Source organism: Dipodomys ordii, unplaced genomic scaffold (assembly GCF_000151885.1).
Source record: "Dipodomys ordii isolate 6190 unplaced genomic scaffold, Dord_2.0 Scaffold194, whole genome shotgun sequence".
NCBI classification, from domain to species: domain Eukaryota; kingdom Metazoa; phylum Chordata; class Mammalia; order Rodentia; family Heteromyidae; genus Dipodomys; species Dipodomys ordii.
The window spans coordinates 1,283,320-1,307,430 of NW_012267410.1; the positions used below are offsets into that span (position 1 = coordinate 1,283,320).

At 43.7% G+C, this 24,111-nt stretch overlaps 1 protein-coding gene across 1 annotated transcript in view; it reads left to right on the forward strand.

The window, feature by feature from the left end:
• Positions 1 to 20,374, forward strand: part of Tgfbrap1 (transforming growth factor, beta receptor associated protein 1) — a 61,447-nt gene extending 41,073 nt beyond the window's left edge. The window contains exons 6-12 of the mRNA XM_013034711.1: positions 2,022 to 2,363; positions 4,824 to 4,881; positions 7,372 to 7,515; positions 9,634 to 9,780; positions 10,678 to 10,837; positions 17,063 to 17,496; positions 19,587 to 20,374. Of these exons, the coding sequence (XP_012890165.1) occupies positions 2,022 to 2,363; positions 4,824 to 4,881; positions 7,372 to 7,515; positions 9,634 to 9,780; positions 10,678 to 10,837; positions 17,063 to 17,496; positions 19,587 to 19,763 (1,462 nt within the window). The 3' untranslated portion in view covers positions 19,764 to 20,374. The remainder of the gene's footprint in view (positions 1 to 2,021; positions 2,364 to 4,823; positions 4,882 to 7,371; positions 7,516 to 9,633; positions 9,781 to 10,677; positions 10,838 to 17,062; positions 17,497 to 19,586) is intronic.
• The last annotated feature ends 3,737 nt before the right edge of the window (positions 20,375 to 24,111 follow it).

Below are 24,111 nucleotides of genomic sequence, written 5' to 3' on the forward strand. Positions count from 1 at the left end.
GGGCCGAGGAAAGTCCCAGGAAGGCCGCAAAGGGTACAGGTTGCTGAGCCAGCACAACATGATTCAGAGGAGTGAATTTGGTAACACGAAGGCAGGATTCTAAGGAATCCTATCCAGAGATTTTTGCTAGAAATTGAGTTCAGAAAAAGCTAAGAGAAATGATGACTTTAAATGTTATATTCCACCTGGGCACCAGTGACTCATGCCTATAATTTTAGTTACGCAGGAGGCTGAGATCTGAGGATGGTGGTTTGAAAATCCATGAGACATTTACTTCCAGTGAACCACCAAAAAGCTGAAAGTGGAGCTGTGGCTCAAGTGGTAGTGTGCCAGCTTGGAGTGAAAAAAACTAAGAGAGTATCCAGGCCCTGAGTTCAAGCCCCAGTACTAGCGCACACACGTGCGCGCGCGCACACACACACACTACAAATAATAATATTCCTGATCTGTTCTCGTAGGGAGTTGAGTTAGTCTGAGGGAGATTCTTCTGGCACCTGTAGAGAGCTGTAGAGAGCTGCCCTGTGGGCTCTCATGTGAGTTCTCTTCTCTTGCTCACTGTCTTATTCTCATTCCCTTACTTGCTTTTCCTCACCCTCACCTGTCACCTTCAGCACCACACTTGTTCTTCCTGCTGCCCTTGCTTCTCACTCTGGGTGCTCCCTGAGACGGGAAACTGCTCAGCAAGTCCTTGCTGGAGAAGAAGTTACACCAGCTGCCATAGTCTTCACATGTCTCACTAGAGCTCTGCCTTTAGATTAAAAAAGTTTTTTCACATTGCTTCACCAGAGCTGATTGAGCGATGTAGAGTAGAGCCGTCTAACCAAGAAAAGGGTTACCAGATAGTTCACTTGTATCTTGGGAAGGACTTGAGCAGAGCTGTCTCCGGAGCACCATCCACTACACATCTGACCTGAGCATGAGCTGCTGTCCACAGTGACTGATCACTTGCTCTATTACAAAATCCGTGTTCTTCCGCACTCTTAGAAGCTTATCTTTACACTGACTGCTTGGCATAAGTCAGGAGTTTGGTTGAGAGACTCCTAAGACAAAGATGAGTCTCCTTCCTATGCCCAAGGTTCATGTTGCTAGTAAGTCAGGATTCTTCCCTTGTTGCACTGGGACTTGTCCTTAGGCTCCTTCCCAAGACTGAACCAGAAGGTACGCTGCCAGTTTGTCATGGTTGATACCAGTAAGAAAAGCATATATCCTTTATGTCATGGGCCCTATACCATCTCCTCTTCTGGAGACTGCAGCTGCCTCACTCTGTAGGTAGTTAGGTGTAGCACATCTTTCCTTTAGCAGATTTGGCCTAAGCAGAACAAGAAGCACAGGGCACCTCAGATCTCATGGAGCCACCACATCCAGCTTGATACTATTTTTTTTTGCGTGGGTGATCTTCCTTGCTCTGCCTCCTAAGAGATTGGGATTACAATGTGTACAACTGTATGCAGACCATTTCAAAGTGTTGTCCCGTTGTTTTGCTCTGAAATTCTATCAGATGTCGTAATGGAAATGGCCACACGAATACTTCTGTCTCATGTTCAGACTGTCACTGAGAACATTGTAAGTTAGATTCTTATGAAGTACCTTTCAAAAAACCATTCAGCAATCTGTTAACAATTTAATGTTAGGAGAGCATTGGTTTGGAAGGAATCATGATACTGACTTGTTCAAACTCAGATACCATGTTATTCTCAGCGTAGCTTTTTATGCCTTGGCTTTGAGGGAGCCCAGGCCTAATCAGGGGCTTCCCAGTGGCCTAGATATCTTGGTGTTGCACTTCCACATTGTATGTATACGTGTCTTTCCCCATTGTCCCTCTGTTCTTTTTTGGAACTATGTGGTGGCATCCAGTTTGGTAGTCCTTCATGGAACTTGCAATTTAGGTTGTCTTTCTGACATGCACCCCCACATCCACCCCATGACTGTGTGCCCATGGCACCGCCCTCCAGTGTCGTTTGTGTGCCTATGTGTACTCTTTCTCTCTTTTTGCTTCATTTAGTTTGACACTGTAATTGCAGAAGCGGCCAGCTTGATGTCCGGGAGCTGATCTCTCTCTACCCCTTCCTGTTGCCCACCTCCTCTTCATTCACCCGGTCTCACCCTCCTCTTCATGAGTACGCAGACCTGAACCAGCTCACCCAAGGCGACCAGGAGAAGATGGCCAAGTGCAAGCGTTTTCTCATGAGCTACCTGAATGAGGTCCGCAGCACAGAGGTGGCCAATGGCTATAAAGAAGACATCGACACAGCCTTGCTCAAACTCTATGCAGAGGCAGACCACGACAGCCTGCTGGACCTCCTGGTCACTGAAAACTTCTGCCTCCTCACCGACAGTGCTGCCTGGCTGGAAAAGCACAAAAAGTGAGTGTAGTTCTTCCCTCCCCTCCCAGGGAGGGTTATAAGGGCTCCAGCTCAGCTCATGGGCATCCAGTGTGGAGGCCCTCTGCTGGTAACACTGTTGGGAAGCTTAGCCAGTGACACTTGGTCTCCCAGGGGTCCCCATGGTGACTAGACAGAGACTACAGGCAGCTTGTACTCCTCAGAAAACCTCATTATCATCCTATCTTAGGGGTCTCCTACCCATTCTTTTTTCTGTGTGCAGGTCCTGGGGCTTGAACTCAGGGCCAGGATGCTTTCCCTTATCTTTCTTCACTCAGGCTAGCATTCTACCACTTGAACCACTGCTTCACTTCTGGCTTTTTCCTTAGTTAATTGGACATAAGAGTCACCCAGCCGGGCGCCCGTGCCTCACGCCTGTAATCCTAGCTACTCAGGAGGCTGAGATCTGAGGATTGCATTTCAAAGCCAGGCCGGGCAGGAAAGTCCATGAGACTCTTATCTCCAATAAACCACTCGAAAACTGGAAGTGGCACTATGGCTCAAGTGGTAGAGCGCTTGTCTTGAGCTGAAGAGCTGAGGGACACTGCCCAAGCCCAGAGTTCAAGACCAACGACCGACCAAAAAATAAAAACAAATTAATTAATTAATTAAATTTTTAAAAAAAGAATCACCCAGAGTTTTCTCCCTAAGCTGGCTTTGAACTATGATCCTCACATCTCAGCCTCCTGTATAGCTAGGATTACAGGCACAGCTACTGGCGCCTGACTCCTGCTCATTTTTTAACTGTGGAAGCTGCATGTGCTTTATTGTTAAATGAACAGATTTTTTATTAGCACGTATCAATTGTACAGAGATTCTCTTGTGACATTTCTACACAGGCATTGAGTGTCAGTCACCCTTCCTCTATTCTCTTCCCCATCCTGCTCCTCTTCCTCAAACAGTTTTTAACAGGTTTCACTGATCTGTTTTCAAATATGCAAAAAAAAATTATCCTCATTTACTACCCCCTCATTACTACTCCCCTCCCAGGGGGGTACCCATCACCCTCAATGGAGCCTTCCATCTCTTCAGCCATTATCCATTAAAAAAATTTTTTTATTGTAAAGGTGATGTACAGAGGGGCTACAGTTATATAAGTAAGGAAATGCATACATTTCTGTCATTCCTTTTAAATAAAGGGATTTTTATGTTTGCCTCTATTGTCAACCTACATTGCACCTGTGAAAGATGCCTCCTGCAGTGCAGTGAAGTCTGTGATAATCAAATTGATGAGATAGATACCTGTACATGTAGGTGGAAAGGGAGCTGCTTAGTCTCCCTGATACAAAGTCCTGGTTTCACACTTTGCCTTCATTACGACCCTAATTTAGATAGCTGCCTCGTGTCCATGGGGAGTGAATTCACCATGACTGGCTTGATTGGGACCAGCATTTTCTTCTTCTGTGGCAGGTGGCCACAGTGCCTAACCATTGTAGGCCTGGGTTTTCTTCCCCTTAAAATGAAGGGCATGGAATGGGTGAGCCCTCAGTTCTGTGTAAGCAATAATGGTTTTTTTTTTTTTTTTGTCTATGAGTTTTAGTAGGAATTTGAAATAATTGCCTGGCACCAGTGGTTCACACCTTCAATCCTAGATACCCTGGGTGGCTGACATCAGGAGGATCTCAATTTTAGGCCACCCCAGACAGAAAATTTCTAGAAACTCCTTCTCAATTCATATCTAAATAAAGTAGCATACATGTATCATCCCATGCTATACAAGAAGCTGAGATTGGGGGAGGAAATTTAATTAATATTTGAAGCAAATTGTAAGACAATTCCAGTGGGGTTTTTGGTACGTTTTTTATTGTAAAAATGTTGTACAGAGGGTTTACAGTTATATGAGCAAGGTAATGAGTACATTTCCTACTGAGTATGTTTTCCCCCTACCATCCCTTCCCTTCTACCTCCACAACTACCGCCCCTGCCTCCAGTGTTGTTTTTAATGTTGTTATTATGGTTTTCTGTTTTGGCTTTTCTTAGATTAGAATCAGACCCTATTTGAGAATCAATAGAGCATACTTCGTGTGTGTGTGTGTGGGGGGGGTGCGGGGGTCAGCTTGAACTTAGAACCTGGGTGCTGTCCCTCAGCTATTTTGTTCAACTCTAGTGCTATACCACTTGCGCCACAGCTTCATTTCTAACTTTTAGAAGTTTCTTGGAGATAAGAGTCTCATGGACTTTCCTGTCTGGTCTGGCTCTGAACTGTAATGCTTAGCTCTCAGAGTCCTGTGTAGCTAGGATTACAGATATGAGCCATCTGCACCTGCCTTAGATTATACTTTTTAGTGAATAAGTAAAACAAACAGGGTTTCTTTTGTTGTTTGGAACTGGTTGTTATATTCTAAGTTCAGTAGAACCAGGGGCTGAGGATGGGATGTGGGGTGGGTTCCACCTGTGGCAGAAAGGGGAAGGGACAGTGCTAAATAACTTACTCTCTTCTAGGTACTTTGCACTTGGACTACTCTATCATTACAATAACCAAGATGCTGCTGCAGTTCAGGTGAGTCTTAAGTATTTTAGCATCACTTTAAAATCAGTACCTTTGGACTGTTACAAAAAAAAAGAAAAAAAGAAAGCACAAGGTTGATAGAGATCACTTTTGCCTGATCAAGAACTTTATGTAGAACAAAAATAATAAATGTTTAGGCAGTGAATTTCTTGAGGAATATTGGCTAAGGATTTTCTTTGTCTTTCTGTAAAATGAACATTTATCAAGATAAAACTTTTCAAAATTGGAAAAGTCAGAAAGTATTGATCTCTTTTGCAAAAATAATTCATTGACATAATTGTACACATGTGTAGGATATAGTATAATAACTCAGTACATGCATACCATATGTAGTGATAAAATCAAGGTGATTAGCATTTCTATCTCCTTAAACATTTATCATTTTCTGTGTTAGAAACCTCCAAATTCTTCTTTAGTCTTAAAAATATAAACTGTTATACACTATAGTTCATGCAACTGGGCTATTGAACACTAAGACATGTTTCTTGTCTCTACTTGCATTTTGTTCTTCATATGCAGCCTGCCTCTGACCCCAACTCTCCTCTCCCTATCTAGCTGCTAATAACCACTGTTCTTTCAACTTGAATATAGGACTTTTTTGAGGTGGTGGTATTAAATCTTGAACTCAGGTACTCTCTCATTCTCAAAGCCTCTTGCTCTCAGGGCTTCTTGGCTTTTTTGCTCAAATCTAGTGCTCTACCACTTGAGCTACTTTCAGCTTTTTGCTGGTTAATTGGAGATAAGAGTCTCATGGACTTTCCTACCTAGGCTGGCTTCAAACCATTATTGTCAGATCTCAGCTTCCTGAGTAGGATTACAGGCGTAAGCCACCAGTGCCCCCTCAACTTATGATTTCTTCCTGCGCTACAAGGCATATGATATCCTTGCCTTATCAGAAAATTGGGACAACAAATGACAGTTAAATATATAATAAATGTACAGTATGTTCACAAAAATAAAATAAAATAAAATAAATATATAATAAATGACAATAACTATTGTGGGCAACTAAATGGCAGGACTGAAGCTGATCAAGGCCACACCCTGCTCAGTGATGGAGCTGGGATTTGGGGACAAGTGCTCCGAGGAGACTGGCAGAATGCTCTGCTTTATCTAATGGCATGATTTTATTTGGTAGCCTGGCCTCTCATCTTGCATCTTAACAGCTTTTCACTGATCTTAAGAAAAAGCATCTTCCCGTCCCCTCAAGGGACTTCTTCCTCCCTGTTCTTCATTCCCAACTGTATTGCTTGTGCACTAGTTTCCTTAGAGTTTTAGTTTGTGAAGGAAGATAACACCAGCCACATGAGTCCAAGTAACAACAACCCGATGACTTTGGCCAGGCCAGACACGTATTTAGTCTTCGGTTGCTTTGAGGAACTATCATAGTAATGTAATTGGAGAGCATAGTAAAAAGAAAATCGATTCCCATCAACACATACCCCCAAGGCCAAGAATAGATTTGTGTATCACAGATAAAATTTTCATTTTTGAAAACATGGTGGTGTTTTTAGAATTTCAGCTTGATAAAAGCATTGTAATAAAATTAGCATAACTATATAGAGATATTTACAAACTTGAAATTATATGGAATAAATCGCCATATGTGAAAGCATTCTATTAGGAAAAAAAACCCCAGCATTTTTCAATGTATGCAAAATTCAGTTATTTGGTATGGAGAATTTAGTGTTGAAGAACTAGCAGAGGTTAAGCACCTCTAATCTGAAAATCCAAAATGCTTCCAAATCCAAACCTTTTTGAGTACTAATATGCTGAAAGTCGAAAAGGCCATACTAAGGCTGGGTGCCAGTGGCTCACACCTGTAATCCTGTCCACTCAGGAGGCTGATAATCTGAAGATCATGGTTCAAAGCCAGCCCAGGCTGGAAAGTCCATAGACTCTTATCTCCCAATAAACCGCCAGAAAACTGGAAGTGGTGCTGTGCCGCCAGTGGCAAAGTGCTCACCTTGAGCTAAAGAGGTGAGGCACAGCACCCAGGCCCAGAGTTCAAGCCCCACGACAGACCCCTTCCAAAAAAAAGAAAAGGTCACACCATATAACTTGGTTTTATGTCCCAAATTGTGTAAAATACTGTATAAATATTTATACATTTTGTAAAATATTATGCCTTTGTGTTGTGTGTATATTCATGAGACATAAATGAATTTCATATTTAGACTTGGGGCCTAGTCCCAAGAATCCTCATGTGTGCATGCCTCTATTCTAAAATCTTACAATAGTCTGAAACCTGAAACATTTGTGATCAAAAGCATTTCTTTCCATCAAGGGAGACTCAATCCATATCATAAAAATTTTGGTACTGATGTGAAAATGATAGATTTGTACTTCCTACCCTATTTAGTGGGCTTCTTTTGTCTTTTGCTGATGATATGGCTCAGATAGTACCTTTCTAAGCTTATGTTAGAAGCTATACAATATCCTAAGGTTTTTCCCTTCTCTTTTTTTTATTATTTGTTCTAGTTGTGGGTGAACATCGTGGATGGGGATGTCCAGGACTCCACACGCTCAGATCTGTATGAATATATTGTAGATTTTTTAACCTTCTGCTTAGACCGAGAGCTGGTATGGACCTACGCAGACTGGGTCTTGCAGAAAAGTGAGGAGGTTTGTGCTTTACAAATGCATTTGTGTGTGTGTGTGTGTGTGTGTGTGGAAATGCATTTGTGTGTGTGGAAATGCATTTGTGTGTGTGGAAATGCATTTGTGTGTGTGTGTGTGTGTGTGTGTGTGTGTGTGTATGTGTGTGTGTGTGTACTGGGGTTTGAACTCAGGCTGGGTGCTCTCCCTTACCTTTTTTGGTTGGCACTTTATCACTTGAGCCTACAGCTCCATGGCTTTTTGGTGGTTAATTGGAGGTGAGTCTCATGGACTTTGCTTCCTGTGATAGCTTCAAACTGCGACTCTCAGATCTCAGCTTCCTGAGTAGCTAGGATTATAAGCGCGAGCCACCTGCACATGGCTATTATAAATCTATTCTTTCTCACAGTGCTTCCTAGAAACAGACCCAGAGAACCCTTCACTGAATTAATTAGAAGAAGCTTACATTTCTCTAGTCTTCTTTAAATGCCTCCCTTTGAACCGTGTGAATCCCACTGGGTGTTTTGAACTTCTAGGAGATGCCAGCTGGAACTTCTTTCTGAAGAGGCCAGCATGGTGGAAAGCCAGCAGTCCCACAGCTTCTGTTTCCTGTGTCTTCCTGAAAACACAATTCTCTCCAATCCACTTTTCCCCGCTCCCAGCTACAGGCTAGCACTGCTGTTGGAGCAGAATCAGGCCATTGCCTTGGCAGGTGGCAGCCCCAGGCCTCTCCATGCCCACAAGACTGTTGTCCTCTTCTCCATTTTCTTACTGCCTCTACTTGGAAGTTTGGGGCATGGAGAAAAGCATCCACCTAGAGGCTGAGAAATAAGAGTAGTGATAAAAACCCTTGCCTGTGGGCTGTTGGGAAAGGCAGCTTGGTTGGGACAGAGTAACAAAATCCTTAGTGATGCCCTATAGATAACCTGGGCAAAAACAGCAGACATTTCTGTTTTCACCATTTTAAAATTACATGTATCCTTGGTTTTCTGGGAGAGGTGCAGTGAGCTCTCTGATGTTGAGGGGTCTTTGTCTTAAATGCAGAGCGTGGTATCCATCTGCCTGAGGCAGCCCAGGAATGCTTTGTCCTGTATTCTGCTGCCACTGGAAATCAGGGATGTTGCTTGGTGGACTTTTTCTCCACCCCTCTTCACACACCTGCATAACACACCTTGTTACCCTCACTCCAGCATCCTGTCTAGCACCTTGAAAGTAGCAGTTCCTTCCCAGAGGGCAGAACTGATCCATGCATGGAATTCTGTGCACCAAAGGATGGACCTGTCACCTGGCCTGGGTGAAAGACACAGCAATCCCCCCCCCCCCCCCCCCCCACATACAAGTTGGGCATGACTTACAGTTGAGGAAACTGAGGCTCTGAGAGGTTAAGAAACAGTCCCTTTGGACCTCACATGATAGAGATAGAGATCTAGGCTTATAGGACCCCAGATGCATACTTTTAATAGCTGTTGCATATTTTCATTTTTAGTATTATGATGTGTATGTATACATGCACACACATATGTGCATGTGATAGGATGTGCACACCTGAGTGTCCACAGAGCAAAGAAGGATCTCATTCTCTATTTTATATTTCCTTAGAAAGCAGAATTTGATGGGCACTGCATGGGAAAAGCACAGGAAGGCAACCAGGAAACTTGTTCAGAGGCTTAAATTGAATAAAGAATCCACCAAGTACACGGTCATTGTTCAGAGAACAATTCGCTGCAAGTGTTGAGTTTCCAGTGCTTTCTCTGCTTTTTTCACTTATTCTTCAGAGGGAACACTGCAGATGAGTGCTCTGTGGTTTGTCAAAACCTTATCAGTAAATGCATTCTTTAATTTTCCAGTTATCTTTGAAGAACAGAGAATTTCTTAGTGTAGGCCACTTTTCTGTCCGCTTTCTGCAAAGGACCAAAGGTGGTCCTTGTCAGGACTTGAAGCTGGGTTGTTTGTTTCAATAGCCACCTTGTTTAACCACCTTGCTGAAGCCTGATTGGCATATCAGACGCTGTTCCTATGTATTATAGCCACTGCCTTTTTCCATGATGATTTGATCCAAAGCATGAATGTGCAGTGACCAAAATAAAGATGACAAAAGGCAACTTAAAAACTTAATTGCTAACTGAATTGCTGTTCTTCCTTCAGATTGGAGTTCAAGTCTTCACCAAGAGACCTTTAGATGACCAGCAGAAGAACAGTTTTAATCCAGATGATATTATCAGTTGCCTTAAAAAATACCCTAAAGCTCTGGTTAAATATCTGGAACACCTCGTTATCGACAGGAATCTACAGGTGAGTTCTTTAGAACTTAGACCAAAGTGTGGACCTTCCCATCACGTGGTACGGGTAATGTAGAAGAGGGAACCTGCCTATCAGCTTTCCAGAAATGATAATGTCATGTTTTAATTTCCTCACTACTCAGTGTACTTGCTGATAGTCTTAGGGAATATGAGGCTTTGCGAAAGATACCAAAGGGGCCAGGCCAGATCTTGGATCTTTCATCTCATGTCCACTCCACTTACATTCCTTCTCCCTTTCCCATCTTGTTATGTTCAAAGGAAGTGTGAGAAGCTGCCCCTCTTTGTAGAACACCGACATCCCATGTTTGGCCCTTTCACAAAGTAATCCTTTTGTGTGTATGTGGACATGTGGATGTGTGTTAATCAGCTTTCTGTCTCTATGGCAAAATACCTGAGTCAATTAATTTATAAGGACCAAAGGGTGATTCGACTCATGGTTTTTTAGAGGTTACAATCTGATCAGTTGGTCCTGTTGGTTTGGGGCCTATGGTGAGGCCAGAGCACAGCATGTGAAAGAGCAGAACTGCTCAGCTCATAGCCAGGAGAGAAAAGGAAGAGGAAACCAGAATGTTTGCATGATCCTAAAGACTTTCCTCAAGGGTCTCATCTATTGAAGATTCAACCACCTTGGGACCAAGTCTTTAACACAAAGGCAGCTCTGGGAATCATTCAGCATCTAAACTATATACAGCAACATAGGTTGTAAACTCAGCTTCTCAGTGTGGAGGTTTCTTGGAGATGTCTAGTCCAGTAAGGGTATCATGTCCATGATGGAGAATCTGCCCAACCCTCCTCTACAGTGGCCTGATTGTGGGAATACTGGCTGGAGGGTGAGATCCACAGTCTTCCCTCTGGCAAATGCTGTCTATTGGAACCCTGCTTCCTGCAGAAAGAAGAGTACCACACTCACCTGGCTGTCCTCTACCTGGAAGAGGTGCTTCGGCAAAAGATGTCTGGCAGCGACAAGGGCGGCGAAGCCACTGAGACACAGAGGAAGCTACGGCACCTGCTGCAGAAATCTGACTTGTACCGAGTCCACTTTCTCATAGGTGAGGATGCACTCATCCTTCTCCCCAGGTGCAGACAGATTGGTCTTGGTGGAGCTCATCATTTTGATAGTATAGGATGAATCCTGAGTGTGCTGATTTGGAGTCAGCCTTCCTGGAAGGTGTGAGCTTCTTGTACCCTTGCTCTCAGGGACAGTGCTGGGGATATGGGAGCTGCCCTGATGTGTGCAGGTGTGCCAGTCTTACCTTCATTTAACTTGGTGCATTTGACTGTGAAGCTCTCATGCATCTTTAGCCCTTTTGGTGACTCCAGTACACTTGCCCCTGAGTGTTCTAGAGGGTGGTTCCAGAAGCTCTAAGGAGTTGGTATTCTGTTTTGGTATTTTGTAGTGCAGGCAAACTCTGGGCCTTGTGCATTTTAGGCTAAATGTTCTACCACTGAGCTTTACCCTCATCCCTCAAAACTCCTAAGGGTATCAATCTGTGGATGCTCAGGTCTCTTGCGGGAAATGACATAGCATAGTGATTGCATAAACCCACATATATCCTCCTCAATTGTACTCTTTGCTTTATAAACCTCTTTATAAAAATCACATACTCTCCATGATTTTGCCAGCTTTTGAGTCCATAGAATGTATCCCTGTGCATTGACAGTATAAAGATGGATGAGGCTGAGTTCTGGTCCTCAGAGACTTGTTTAACAAGGATGTAGGAAAGGTCTGCACCCCCTGGTACGTGGGATCTGCAAACCACACCTTGGGTTGGGAGGTTTCAGGGAACCTCCTAGAGGAAAGACTGTTTGAGTAGTCATAGAGCATAAATCTAGGCTAGCATATGTGACTGATAATTTGGTGGCACATGCCTGCAATTCTAGCTACTTGTAAGGTAGATAGATGTAGGAGGACTGAAGTCTGAGACTGCCCTGAGGAAAAACTTAATACTTATCTGAAAAATAACTTAAGCTAGGAAGGACTAGGGGTGTGGCTCAAGTAGTAGAGTGCTTAGAGGCCCTGAGTTTGAAACCCTATACTTCTCAAAAACAAAACAAAGACTGGGAAATGGAAGTATGCCCCAAGGCACTATGGGAAGAACATTAGATACTTTATACCTGTTTTAGATTTTTTTTCCATTGCTATAACAACGTACTGGAGGCTAGCTACTTTCTAAAGAAAAGAGGCTCATTTAGCCACAGTTTTTTAAAAAAAGACCATGAGATTAAGATTGGATGACCCCATTAATTAATTGGCCTCTGGTGGGAGTCTAATAACAGATGGCATTATGGTAGGAGCTCATGTGGTGACAAGGAAGGAGAGAGAAATGGGAGCAGTAGAAAGGAGAGAAAGAGAAAAGTCACATGGAAAGACATGAAGCCAGAGAGATGGAGAGATGAGGGAGGAGCTAGCGTATTTCTTTTTTTAAAAAAGTAATTTTTTTATTGTAAAAATACTGTACAGAGGGGTTATAGTTACATGAGAAAGGTAATGAGTACATTTCTTATCAAGCATTGTTGCCCCTCCTTTGTTTTTCCCCTACCATCCTTTCCCTCCCACCTCCACAACTACACCACCCCCCATTGCCTAAATTGTAAAGTTCGTTTTTCAATATAGTGTCTTGTACATCTCATTGTTACAATGGGTCAACCTGTATCCCTATTTAAACATTTTGTTTTTTCCTTCCCCTCCACAAATTATACCAACATCAAATACAGTGAAAGCAGAGGTTATACCGTGGGGGAGGAATATACAAAGCAACAAAAAAATCACATGGTACATTATAAATACGTTAGAAACAAGAGCAAGAAAGAAAAATCACTCATGTCCCTATCTTGGGGTTCATTTCGTTTAACATCATCTTATCTGGTCATATGTACCTTTGACCTTTCTGCTTGTCTCAGACATACACTAGTTATTGTAAATAAGGGAAACCACGAGACCTGGCTTACTTCACTTAATATAATTTTTTCCAAGTCTTTCATTTCCTAACAAATGGGGCAATGTCATTCTTTCTGATGGAGGCATAGATTTCCATTGTGTATATATACCACATTTTCTTGATCCATTCATCTACTGAGGGGCATCTGGGTTGGTTCCATATCTTAGCTATGATAAATAATGCTGCAATAAACATAGTTGTGCTGGTAGCTTTAGTATGGTCTTGTTTGTGATCATTCAGGTAAATGCCCAAAAGTGGGATTGCTGGGTCTTAGGGGAGCTCTATGTGGAGTCTTTTGAGGAACCTCCATACTGCTTTCCAAAGTGGTTGAACAAGTTTACACTCCCACCAACAATGCAGAAGGGTTCCCTTTTGGGGAACCCCCAGCATCTGTTATTATTAGAGTTCTTGATTGTAGCCATTCTAACTGGGGTGAGGTGGAATCTCAATGTTGTTTTGATTTGCATTTCTTTTATGGCAAGAGAGATTGAGCATTTCTTCATTGTCTATTGGCCATTCTTATTTCCTCTTCAAAGAAGGTTCTCTTTAAATCTTTAGCCCACTTATTTATTGGGCAGTTGTTTCTTTGAGGATTTGTTGTCGGGAATTAAATTTTTTGAGTTCCAAGTATATTTTAGATATAAGACCCTTATCCATTATATGGCTAGTGAAGATCTTCTCCCAATCTGTGAGCTTTCTATTGATCTTGCTAGCTATGTCCTTTGCCATGCAGAAGCTCTGCAGCTTCGTGCAATCCCATTTGTCCAACCTTTCTTTGATTTGTTGTATTTCTGGGTCTCTATTAAGAAAATTTCAGCCTGTGCCAAGGAGACCTAGGATTTCTCCTATTCCATCCTGTAATGTTTTCAGGGTGTCTGCTTTGACTCCGAGGTCTTTGATCCATTTGGAGTTGATTCTGGTGCAAGGTGATATATAAGGATCTAGCTTTAGTTTTCTACAACTGATTAACCAATTTTTTAGCTCCCTTATAGAAGATTAGATGGCTATAGATCTGTGGGTTCATTTCTGGGTTTTCAATTCTATTTCATTGGTCTTGAGGTCTGTTCTTGTGCCAGTACCAAGCTGTTTTGATTCCTATGGCTTTATAGTAGAGTTTGAAATTTGGTATTGATATTCCTCCAGCACTGTTGTTTCTGTTGAGGATTGTTTTTGCTATTCGGGGTCTTTTATGTTCCATATGAATTTTTGGATTGCTTCTTCTATTTCATTGAAGAATGAGGTTTGAATATTGTTAGGTATCACATTGAATTTGTAGATAGCTTTGGGAAGTATTGCCATTTTCACGATGTTGATCCTTCTAATCCAGGAGCATGGGAGGTTTTCCACTTTTTAAGTTCTGTTGTGGTTTCCTTTTTCAGGTTTTTAAAGTTTTCATTTTAGAGATCCTTCACTTCTTTAGTTATCTCCTAGGTATTTTATTTTTTTTGTGGGGCTTTCCTGATTTCAGCTGTGCTGTTCTCATTGTTGGCATACAGAAAAGCCATTGAGTTTTGAGGGTTAATCTTATACCCTGCTACTTTGCCAAAGTTTTGAATCAGCTTCAGTAATTTGGGAGTGGAGTCCATGGGATTCTTTAAATACAAGATCACATCATCTGCAAAGAGGGAGAGTTTTACTTCAGCTTTCCCTATTTGGATCCCCTTTATGTTTGCATCTTGTCTTATTGCTACAGCTAGGCATTCTAATACTAAATTAAAGAGAAATGGAGAGAGTGGACATCCTTGTCTCGTTTCTGAGTTTAGAGGAAATGGCTTTAGTATTTCGCCATTAAGTACAATGTTGGTTGTAGGGTTTTCATTTATAGCCTTTATTGTATTGAGGAATGTTTCAAGGATTCCTAGTTTTTCCAGAGTCTTCATCATAAAGGGGTGCTGGAACTTGTCAAATGCCTTTTCTGCATCTATTGAGATAACCATGTGGTTCTTATCCTTGTTCTTGTTGATGTGATGAAGATTTGTGTATATTGAACCAGCTTTGTATCCCTGAAAGGAATCCTATTTGATCATGGTGTATGATTTTTTGGATTAATTGTTGAAGTCGATTGGCCAAAATTTTGTTGAGAAGTTTTGCATCAATGTTCATCAAACAAATGGGTCTATAGTTCTCTTTCTTTGATGAGTCTCTGCCTGGTTTGGGGATGAGGGTTACGAAGGCTTCATAGAAAGAGTTTGGTAGTGAACTTTTTCTTTCAATTTCATTGAAGAGTTGGAGGAGTATTGGTGTGGGTTCTGCTTTGAAGGCCTTGTAGAATTCAGCTGTAAATCCATCCGGTCCTGGACTTTTCTTAGTTGGGAGGTTAGTGTATTTCTTTTTTGAGAACTAACCCTAATCTCTTCTGGGAGTGATCCCTGGATGATAAAGGTTCCACTACCTCCCCCATTCCCAGAGTAAGGTCCCAGCTTCCAACACATGAGCCTGGGAAGGGCAAAGGACATCCTGGAGCCATGTCAATGCCATGGCAGAACCCCAGGCTGGTTAGGTGGCCTGGAGCTGTGTCAGGCTTGGAGCTGTGGATAGGATTCCTGTCCTATCTATCTACACAGGGGGACCAGCAGTCAGTATAGATGACAGAATCACCACAGTTACTTTATCCATCATTGAACCTTCCCCTGTGCCTCAGATAAGTCAGGCTGTGGTAGTTATACATTGACATTTCACGGGGTGATGATACCTGTTGTGGCTTCGTCTAGTGTTTAGGTGAAGCATTGTAAATAGCCAGCCTTTTGCTATGGGACAGGTGATGTCTGTCTTGAGCATCAGGCCTAAGGACCGCCCTTATGTGGCCAAGCTTCCATGCTCAATGCCTGTAACTATAGGTTTAATCTTAGATCTGGACTGAGTCAGCCGTGGAATACCCACTTAGCAGTAGGTAAGGATCTTATGCTAGCCTTCTGTTTTATAGATGGGGTGTGGCAGGAAGCAGAACAACTTGGCCAGCCTCGGCCTACGATGCAGGGCCTTTGTCAGGACTGACTCTGCTATAAGTTACATTTTCCTATAATCTAGAAGCTTAATTACAGGACAAATACAAGAAAACCTTTTGGACTCTTTCTTTTTCAACTTCTTGTTGAATAATGTAGACATGGAAATTTTTTATACCATGAGCCCACATTCCCTTCAGTGAAGTATGTTTTTAATGGGAATGGGAGGGGGCGGGGGGAAATGAGTATATGTCTAGGAGATACTCAGGTGGCCCTTCTTACCCATGGGCTCTACAGCTATAGGTCTACCAACTGGATAGCAAATATTCCAGAGCCAGGAACCATTGGCTCATGCCTGTAATCCTTGCTGTTCAAGAGGCTTCCAGATGCTTTTTTTTTTTTGGTCCAGTCATGGGGCCTGAACTCTGGGCCTGGGCGCTGTCCCTCAGCTCTTCAGCTCAAGACTAGCGCTCTACCACTTGAGCCACTGCACCACTTCTGGCTTTTTCTTTTTGCTTATGTGGTGCTGAGGAATCGAACCCAGGGCCTCATGCATGCAAGGCAAGTGCTCTACCACTGAGCCACCTTCCCAGCCCATCCAAATGCTCTTTGTTCAAAACCACTCCAGGCAGAAAAGGCCATTTCCCAATTACCTAGCAAAAAAACAGACTGAAGGCATGACTCAAGTGGTAGAATGTCAGCCAAGCAAGCAAGCTAAGCAACCTAGAGGCCTTGAGTGCAAATCCCAGTACCTGCAAAAAGAAAAGAAAAGAAAAATTCCAAAAAGAAATAGGACTGAACTGAACAAGTAGAGATTTTTCTTGTCATTATTCCCTAACAATACAGTGTAACTGTTGACCTAGCATGTACATTGTGTTAAATGTTGTAAGCAATATAGAGATAATTTAAAATATGTAGAATACGGTGCAGGTGTTTGCAGACTCCCTGCCATTTTCTGTGAAGAAGTTGAGCACTGGGGTTTTGATATCCACAGGAAGAGGTTCTGGGACCCAGTCTTAGGTCACAGAGGGATAACTGGTAGCTATAGTGCCCTCCCACATTAGTCAGAGGATATGTGTGGTACTGGGGAAAGGGGCGTGAGTGATGTGTTTGCTGCACACAAGGAGTTCGGTAGTCACTGATTCACTGTGGCCTTCCAAGACCATAGCTGTTTTGTTTATTCCCTCCACAGTGGAGTCTGTCTTCTATTTTACTAAGACCCAGAATGTTAAGGTGACAACACAAGGCAGCCTTTCAGTTGATGGTCTAAGTGGCAGTATTTAGCAGTGTCTCGCCTGTCCTTTCTGAGGCTGAGAGCTGTGGGCCCTTGGGTATATACGTGATAGGCCCTCACCAAGCCTGCCTATCTCTGAGAAACACTTTTCTCCGACAGAGAAGATCCAGGGTGCTGGGCTGCCCATGGAGCGCGCCATCCTCCACGGGAAGCTGCGCGAGCACGAGAAGGCCCTGCATATCCTGGTTCACGAGCTGGGGGACTTCTCCGCAGCCGAAGACTACTGCCTGTGGGGCTCCGAGGGCCAGGACGCACCCAGCCGCCAGCGCCTCTTCCACATGCTGCTCGCCATGTACCTCCACGCCGGCCCCTCTGCCCATGAGCTGGCCATGCCAGCCGTGGACCTGCTCAACCGGCATGCCAGGGAATTTGACGCTACCCAAGTGCTGCAGCTGCTGCCAGGCACCTGGTCAGTGCAGCTGCTCTGCCCATTCCTGATGGGGGCCGTGAGAGACAGTGTCCATACCCGGAGGACCACACAGGTAGCCCTTGGCCTGGCAAGGTCGGAAAACTTGATCTACACATATGACAAGGTGAGTGGCCTTTCATGGAAGGTCAGCTTTTTAGCTACTGAGGAATGGTCTTGGTTAATTTCTCTGTTTCTTTCTCTGTGAGTTTTTCACTAGATGCTGAGGTCTGGGGACACAGGCTGAGGCTGGGCTGGGCTGCCTTTTCCTCCTTCTTTGACACTTTGGCTAAGGAGTGGAGTGTATGAGGAAAGATGAGGGAAGGAAAATAATGCTAGAAGAGTGGCGCTTGCTGAGCAAACACTGAATGGCATTGTGTCATTGCCCTTTATCAGTCTTATCTACATTAAGAGGAAACTGAGGCACAGGCAAGTCAGATGGTCTGTACGTAGACTTGCTCAGAGTTGATTCTGGGCTGATTCGGAAACCCATGTTCAGTCAGGCACTGGTGGTTCACACCTGTAATCCTAGCTACTCGGTAGAATGAGATCTGAGGATTGCAGTTTGAAGCCACCCCATGCTGGAAAGTCCATGAGACTCTGCAGTTAACCAGCAAAGATCCATAAGCAGAGCGACGGATCCAGTGGTAGAGCACTCTCTTTGACTGAATAGTGGGATAGCTTGAGCAAGCCTCAGAACTGGCACAAAGAAAAAAACCTGCTGCTTCTCCCTGAGCTGTAGCCCTTGTGAATGCTCCACATAGCTGGCAAAGGGAGAATCATGTTCTCTGCCACATTAAGTCCTTCATTTGCTCCTTGGCCTGGGAGATGCAGTCTACTTCCTTGTTTCTGACCCTCCCATCTCCCCATGCTTCCTAGCACATGGCATGCTGTCTCCTACCCCCTAGCCCTGTCCTACCACTTGGAATTCCCTTACCATTTCCTTTATGCTTAATGAACACTCAACTTGAAGTACGGGCTGCCCTTTTACTCCATGTTGGAACCTGTGTACTGTGTGTATGTGTCCATATTTTTATTTACATATAATTGTTTCTATTTGCTGTTAGACTCTGAGTTCTTAAAGGGCATTTACACGTCTTAGTTTTTCTAGAGCCAGGCCTGGTGTGTTGAAAGCATTACATAAATGTTTGTTAAATGATAAGTGTAACTATGAATGCAGAAGTCACTAAGTGCTACCGAGTTGACACAAGTGAATTATACAGAAGGATTTAACTTGCAAACTCCAGTCCTATTTAGCAGATGAGATGAGATAGACAGCGTTAGGCTCATTGTATTAATGACCCTCCAAAAGAAATCGTATTTCCCAGGGTCCATCAGGAACGTGGCACTAATGAACTAATAATTTTGCCCAAGTCCCCAATTTGTGCCTTACTTATTTTACTTGTAAATGGAAAGGCCAGGACATTAGGTGACATATAGGGATCCAGTAGGCTGATACCGATGCCAGGAGGCCTGGTGGAAACAGCTTTGAGAATGTTGGAGGGTGACGTCTAAGTATATAGGCTAGACAAGCAAGGTTTCGTGTTGTGCATGTGTATGCCGATACTGGCCTTAAACTCAAGTCCAGGCTCTCTCCCTTAGCTTTTTCACTCAAGGCTGGCATTCTGCTTCTTCAGTCACACCTTCACTTCCAGCTTTTTGCCTGTTAAGTGGAGATTAGAGTCTCAAATTTGTCTGCCCAGGCTGGCTTTGAGCTGTCATCTTCAGATCTCAGCCTCCTGAGTTGTCAGGATTACAGATGTGAGAGATGTGAGCCTCAGGTGCCCAGCAACATGTAAGTTTTTTTTTGTTGTTGTTGTTGTTGTTTTGGTCAGTTGTGGGGTTTGAACTCTGGGCCTAGGCGGTTTCCCTGTGCTCTTCAGCTCAAGGCGAGCACTCTACCACTTGAGCTACAGCACCACTTCTGGTTTTCTAGTGGTTTATTAGAGATGAGTCTCATGGAGTTTCCTGCCTGGGCTGGCTTTGAATCATAATCCTCAGATCCTGAGTAGCTAGGATTACAGGCATGAGCCACCGGCACCTGGCAACATGTAAATTTTCTAAGAAAAGTGGTTTTGTAGCTTTTTTACTTCTCAGGTTACTAAGAATAGTTTTGTTTATTTCCGCTTCCTGCGGATTGTTTCAAGAAGTTGATATAAAGCGGTCTTGGTGGGTAAATTCCATACTGGCATACTCACTGTCTGTTTCTGTTTCCAGATGAAGTTGAAGGGAAGTGCAATCAAGCTCTCAGACAAAAAGCTCTGCCAGCTCTGCCAGAACCCCTTTGGTGAACCTGTGTTTGTCAGATACCCAAATGGAGGGCTTGTGCACACCCACTGTGCTGCCAGCAGACACGCCACCCCCAGCTCCCCCAGCCCCGGCACCCGGACTTGAAAAGCTTGGCCTCAGGGTGCAAGGGGACTCTGAATTCTTTCCCCAGCCTGCTGGATGCAAGTTGTAGAGAGCTGCATGCTTGGCAGCATGAGGATGGAGAGAGGCATCTGTGTACTAGGAGACGCTATCCCCGACCCCTGAGAAGCAAGGACACCTCCCTGCTGACCACCCTGGGTATGAATGTAAATGGAAAATCCCTGCAAATTTCCAAAACACACAGATAGGGAGTCACCTGTCCAGGTAACAGTCATGGGAAGCACAGGTGTTGGTAAGAAGGGAATCTGTGCAGTGCAGACACACTTCCAGTCATGCCTGTGCCCTGGACAGGTGTTGTTCTGTGTGTCTGGAGAAGAAGCCCTATCAGGCTCAGGCAAGCGTCCAGATGCAGAAACTGGAAGTGGGCACCTTGCCTTCCTGAAGAGCAGCATTCTCCGTCCACATGGGCTCCACACTTGCCCCTGGAGGGGCTGAACTTAGGGTTATAGTTTCTGTTCCTTTGTCCCACCTAGCTTTCAACCTCTGAAGCTGCCGCCTGTTTACCTAAACACTGACTCTGGGGTAAATTCCTGTGCTTCCTGCTGCCTGGCAAATGGAGATCTATTTAAAAGCCAGTCAAGCTCCACTCTGCCTCGCCCATCCCCGAGATGGCAGAAGAAAGGGAAGGTGAGGGCAAGGGCGGGTTCTTTCCAATCACATCAGCTGCCAGTTGGAAACACCATGATGGTATGTTCCACTAAACGTTTTTTATTTAAGTTCATACTGTCTGCAGTTTTGCTGTCATTTAGAAATTCCTCTTTCATACTCATTAGGGATTTTTTTTTCCCCTCATTATAACATACCTCCTACTGAAGATTTGGGAAATTAAAAGGGAAACGTGATAAGCTGTATCAAGCGTGCTTCCTGAAGAGAGGCTGATGTTGGCCTCCCTCATAGCTGCCTGTGCCCTTGACCAAGGCACCATTGCTCCCAGCACAACCCGGTAAGGAGGTCCTGTCAGGCCTCCCTTACCTCCCAGCACTTTCTGCACCTGCCTTGAGCTTTCCTGAGCCCTCAGAAGAAAATGTCTGTCTAACCATCACCATGTGGGATTCGTGTCATGCTCTTGTTATTCCACTGCCCTCCTCTGAGTTTCCTCATTGGGATGGTAGACTCCTCGGGGACCCCTCCATAAAGACAACACACGCTGTGCAGTGATGCTTCGGAATGAGCATCAGAACATTGACATGAGGAGCCTCTCCATCAGCCCAGAGCTCACTCACTGCTCATTCGTTAGAAAATGTTTCCTGTTTTAATAATCATCAGTGTATTTTTTTTTTCCTCTTGGGATTCTAAGTGAGCCAAGAAGCAAAATCTCCCTGCATTCTTGGGAGGGGATTAATGTCATTTCCTCCTAACTATGTCTCAGTTGGCTAAAGAATTCTTTTAGCACACCTGTGTGCTGTGTAAACTGGTGTTGATCTAGAGCAGGGTCCCTTGCTCCCACCAAGGTATATCTGGGTGTATGTCACCATTGTGGCCTGTGGGTTAGGGCTAATGACCCTCAAAGAAGACAAGCTACCTGTACTTGCGGTGTTGGGTTTTTTTTTTTTTTTTTGTTGTTGTTGTTCATTTGTTTTGTTTTTTGTCAGTCATGGGGCTTGAAGTCTGGGCCTGGGTGCTCTCCCTCAGCTCTTCAGCTCAAGGCTAGCGCTCTACCACTTGAGCCACAGCACCACTTCTGGCTTTTTCTGCTTATGTGGTACTGAGGAATTGAACCCAGGGCCTCATGCATGCAAGGCAAGCACTCTACCACTGAGCTACCTTCCCAGCCCAGTGTTGTGTTTTTAAAAACACTGTTTGCCCTATACACAAAATGATGCAGTTGGGTAAAGAGCAAGGAAGTAGAGGTATGGCTCAAGTGGTAGAGCCCCAGCCTTGAGTTGAAAGGCCATGCAAGTGTGAGAATCCTGAGTTCAAGCCTTGTACTAGCACAAAAAGAAAATAAAGAAAAGGCACATGCTCGCTCACTTTTAATCTTGGAACACTAGTCCCTTTTCTTTTCTCTGGACCTTGATCAGTTGTTAGAAACGTCTGTCTCATCCATTCAAAGAATGAGAATTAAAGTGGAGGAGTTTTTCATCAACCAAATCCTTTAACACAAACAGAACCCTGTGAAAATGTGCAGAATCATTTCATGCTAAAATCTACGTTCTCTGACCTGCCTCACTCTCGCGAGGTTCTTTTCTTAAATCCTGTTTTGTAAAACAAATACATGGTTCTTTCTCTTGCTGTTTTTCTGCAACTGTGCCATTGAATGGAGCAATTAGAACTGACACTGGGGCCTTTTCCCTCTCATTAGCTTGACGGAACCATTCTGGTTTAAACCGTGTGAGTGGAGCTCGGGCTTACATTAATATTCTGTGGGCAGTACTATTTTATGAACTGTTTATCCACCGTTGCCTGTCAGGTATTAATGTAGGAGTGTCACATAGGCTGTGGCATTGGACCTGAGCACCGAACCAGCACTTCTCATGCTGACAGGCTTAGTAAGCTGCCTTGTCACTTCAGGAATGCAGGGAGGTGGCCACAGGGTCCCAGCCATGGGGTCTCGCTCTCCCATGGGTACCCCCTAAGCAGCTAAACTAGCCCTTGCTTTTTTGCTTGCTGTCCATGAAACTTTTGTGTCTGCAACTCTTATCGTTAACCCCTTCCCCACCACTGGGTTCCAATATACAAGATGTACAAATGTAAACTTGTTGATTTTATTAAAATCCTTTTAATTCTTTGCCTTTTTTCTGGAGTGTTTTTTTAATAAATAAAATAATCTTGATGGAGTGATTGTATTCACGCACATGGTACCTAAGTTTGAGAAGTTCTAGAACATAGCTGCAGACTGGATGGAATTTGAACTTCTCCACCATTTTATCTCCTACATATTTTTAGATTGTTCCTAGTCATCATTTGTTGCCTTCAGATGAATTATCCAATGCCTAATTGCTGAGGAGATTCCTGTTGACTGTGTGTGTGTGTGTGTGTGTGTGTGTGTGTGTGTGTGTGTGTGTTCTGGGGCTTGAACTGGGGAGTGGGCACTGTCCCTTAACTTTTTCACTCAAGGCACATTTCTACCACTTATGCTGCAGCTCCACTTTTAGGTTTTTGCTGGTTAATTGGAAATAAGAGTCTCATAGACATTCCTGCCCAGGCTGCCTTAGGACTATGATCCTCAGATTTCAGTCTACCAAGTAACTAGAATTTCAGATATGAACTACCAGTGGTGAGCTTCCTGATGACTGTTTACATATTTCCCCTTTAAGCAAAAGGTTAAATAAATCAGTTGCCATGCATTTTTAGCCCTAAGTATATCTAAGGAATATAATCAGATCTCAGCTTATTCATTCTCCTTCTCTTCCAGCACATTGTTCAAAGTAGGTCTGAGCAATTCTGGAGAATCTCACAACACTTCCTCATGGTCTTGTTCCAGGATCTCTTCTGCCCCTGAGGAAAGGGGGAAGGTTATGTTAACCCAAGTGACATCCTGACTATTCTAACCCCATTCTAACTGCTGTGGCCAAGTATGTCTCAGAGATATGCTCTGAGCCAAACTGTTGTGATTCAACGTATTTCAAACTGAAGAAACAGGTGCTGTTTGTTCCAGACATTTCCTTGGGCTTCAGGGACTCTGCCAGTAAGATAGCTCCAGCCAACAGATTCCCCTTCCTGGCACTTTCCCAACCAAACAGTAATAACCAGACATGAGCTCTGTTATTCAAATCTTAGTATTACTACTTTTAGAAAACCATGAGCTTAACTCACTGCTATCCCAAGGCCCATTAGCATATTAGGGAATAAGGGAATGGTTAGACTAGAAACCAACCTGGATTCACATTGCATTGTAAAACTTACGTAGGCAGACAAGGCCATGTGGCTGACAGTGTAAATGGATGTCCTAGATAGTCTGTGGAAGCTAAGACTGGCGTCTGCCTCAGTTAAATGGGCTGTGACTCGTGTTAGGAGTAATTAGATATTAACTAACACCCCATTTGCTCCTAGCAGATCTGTCAACCTTAGCGCTTGCAAATGAAAATGTACAAGAATTGGGACCATATGGACCAGGAGCCTTTTCACCTTCTCAGAAAACTCAGTGGCTGGGGCACCATTGAAAAGCTTGTTAACATGCTGTTTGGAGATAAGCACTTGAATTAATGAAGCCTGCTTTTCTTCAACTTGTAACTGGGGAAGGGAAACAAATAGCTGTAATTCAGTCTGCAGCCTGTAGTCATAAATTAGTTAAATGAGATCATGTGGTAAGAAGGGATTAAAAAGCAACTCTAGGGGCTTCAGAGTGATTTGAAAGGTAATGTTAGATTCT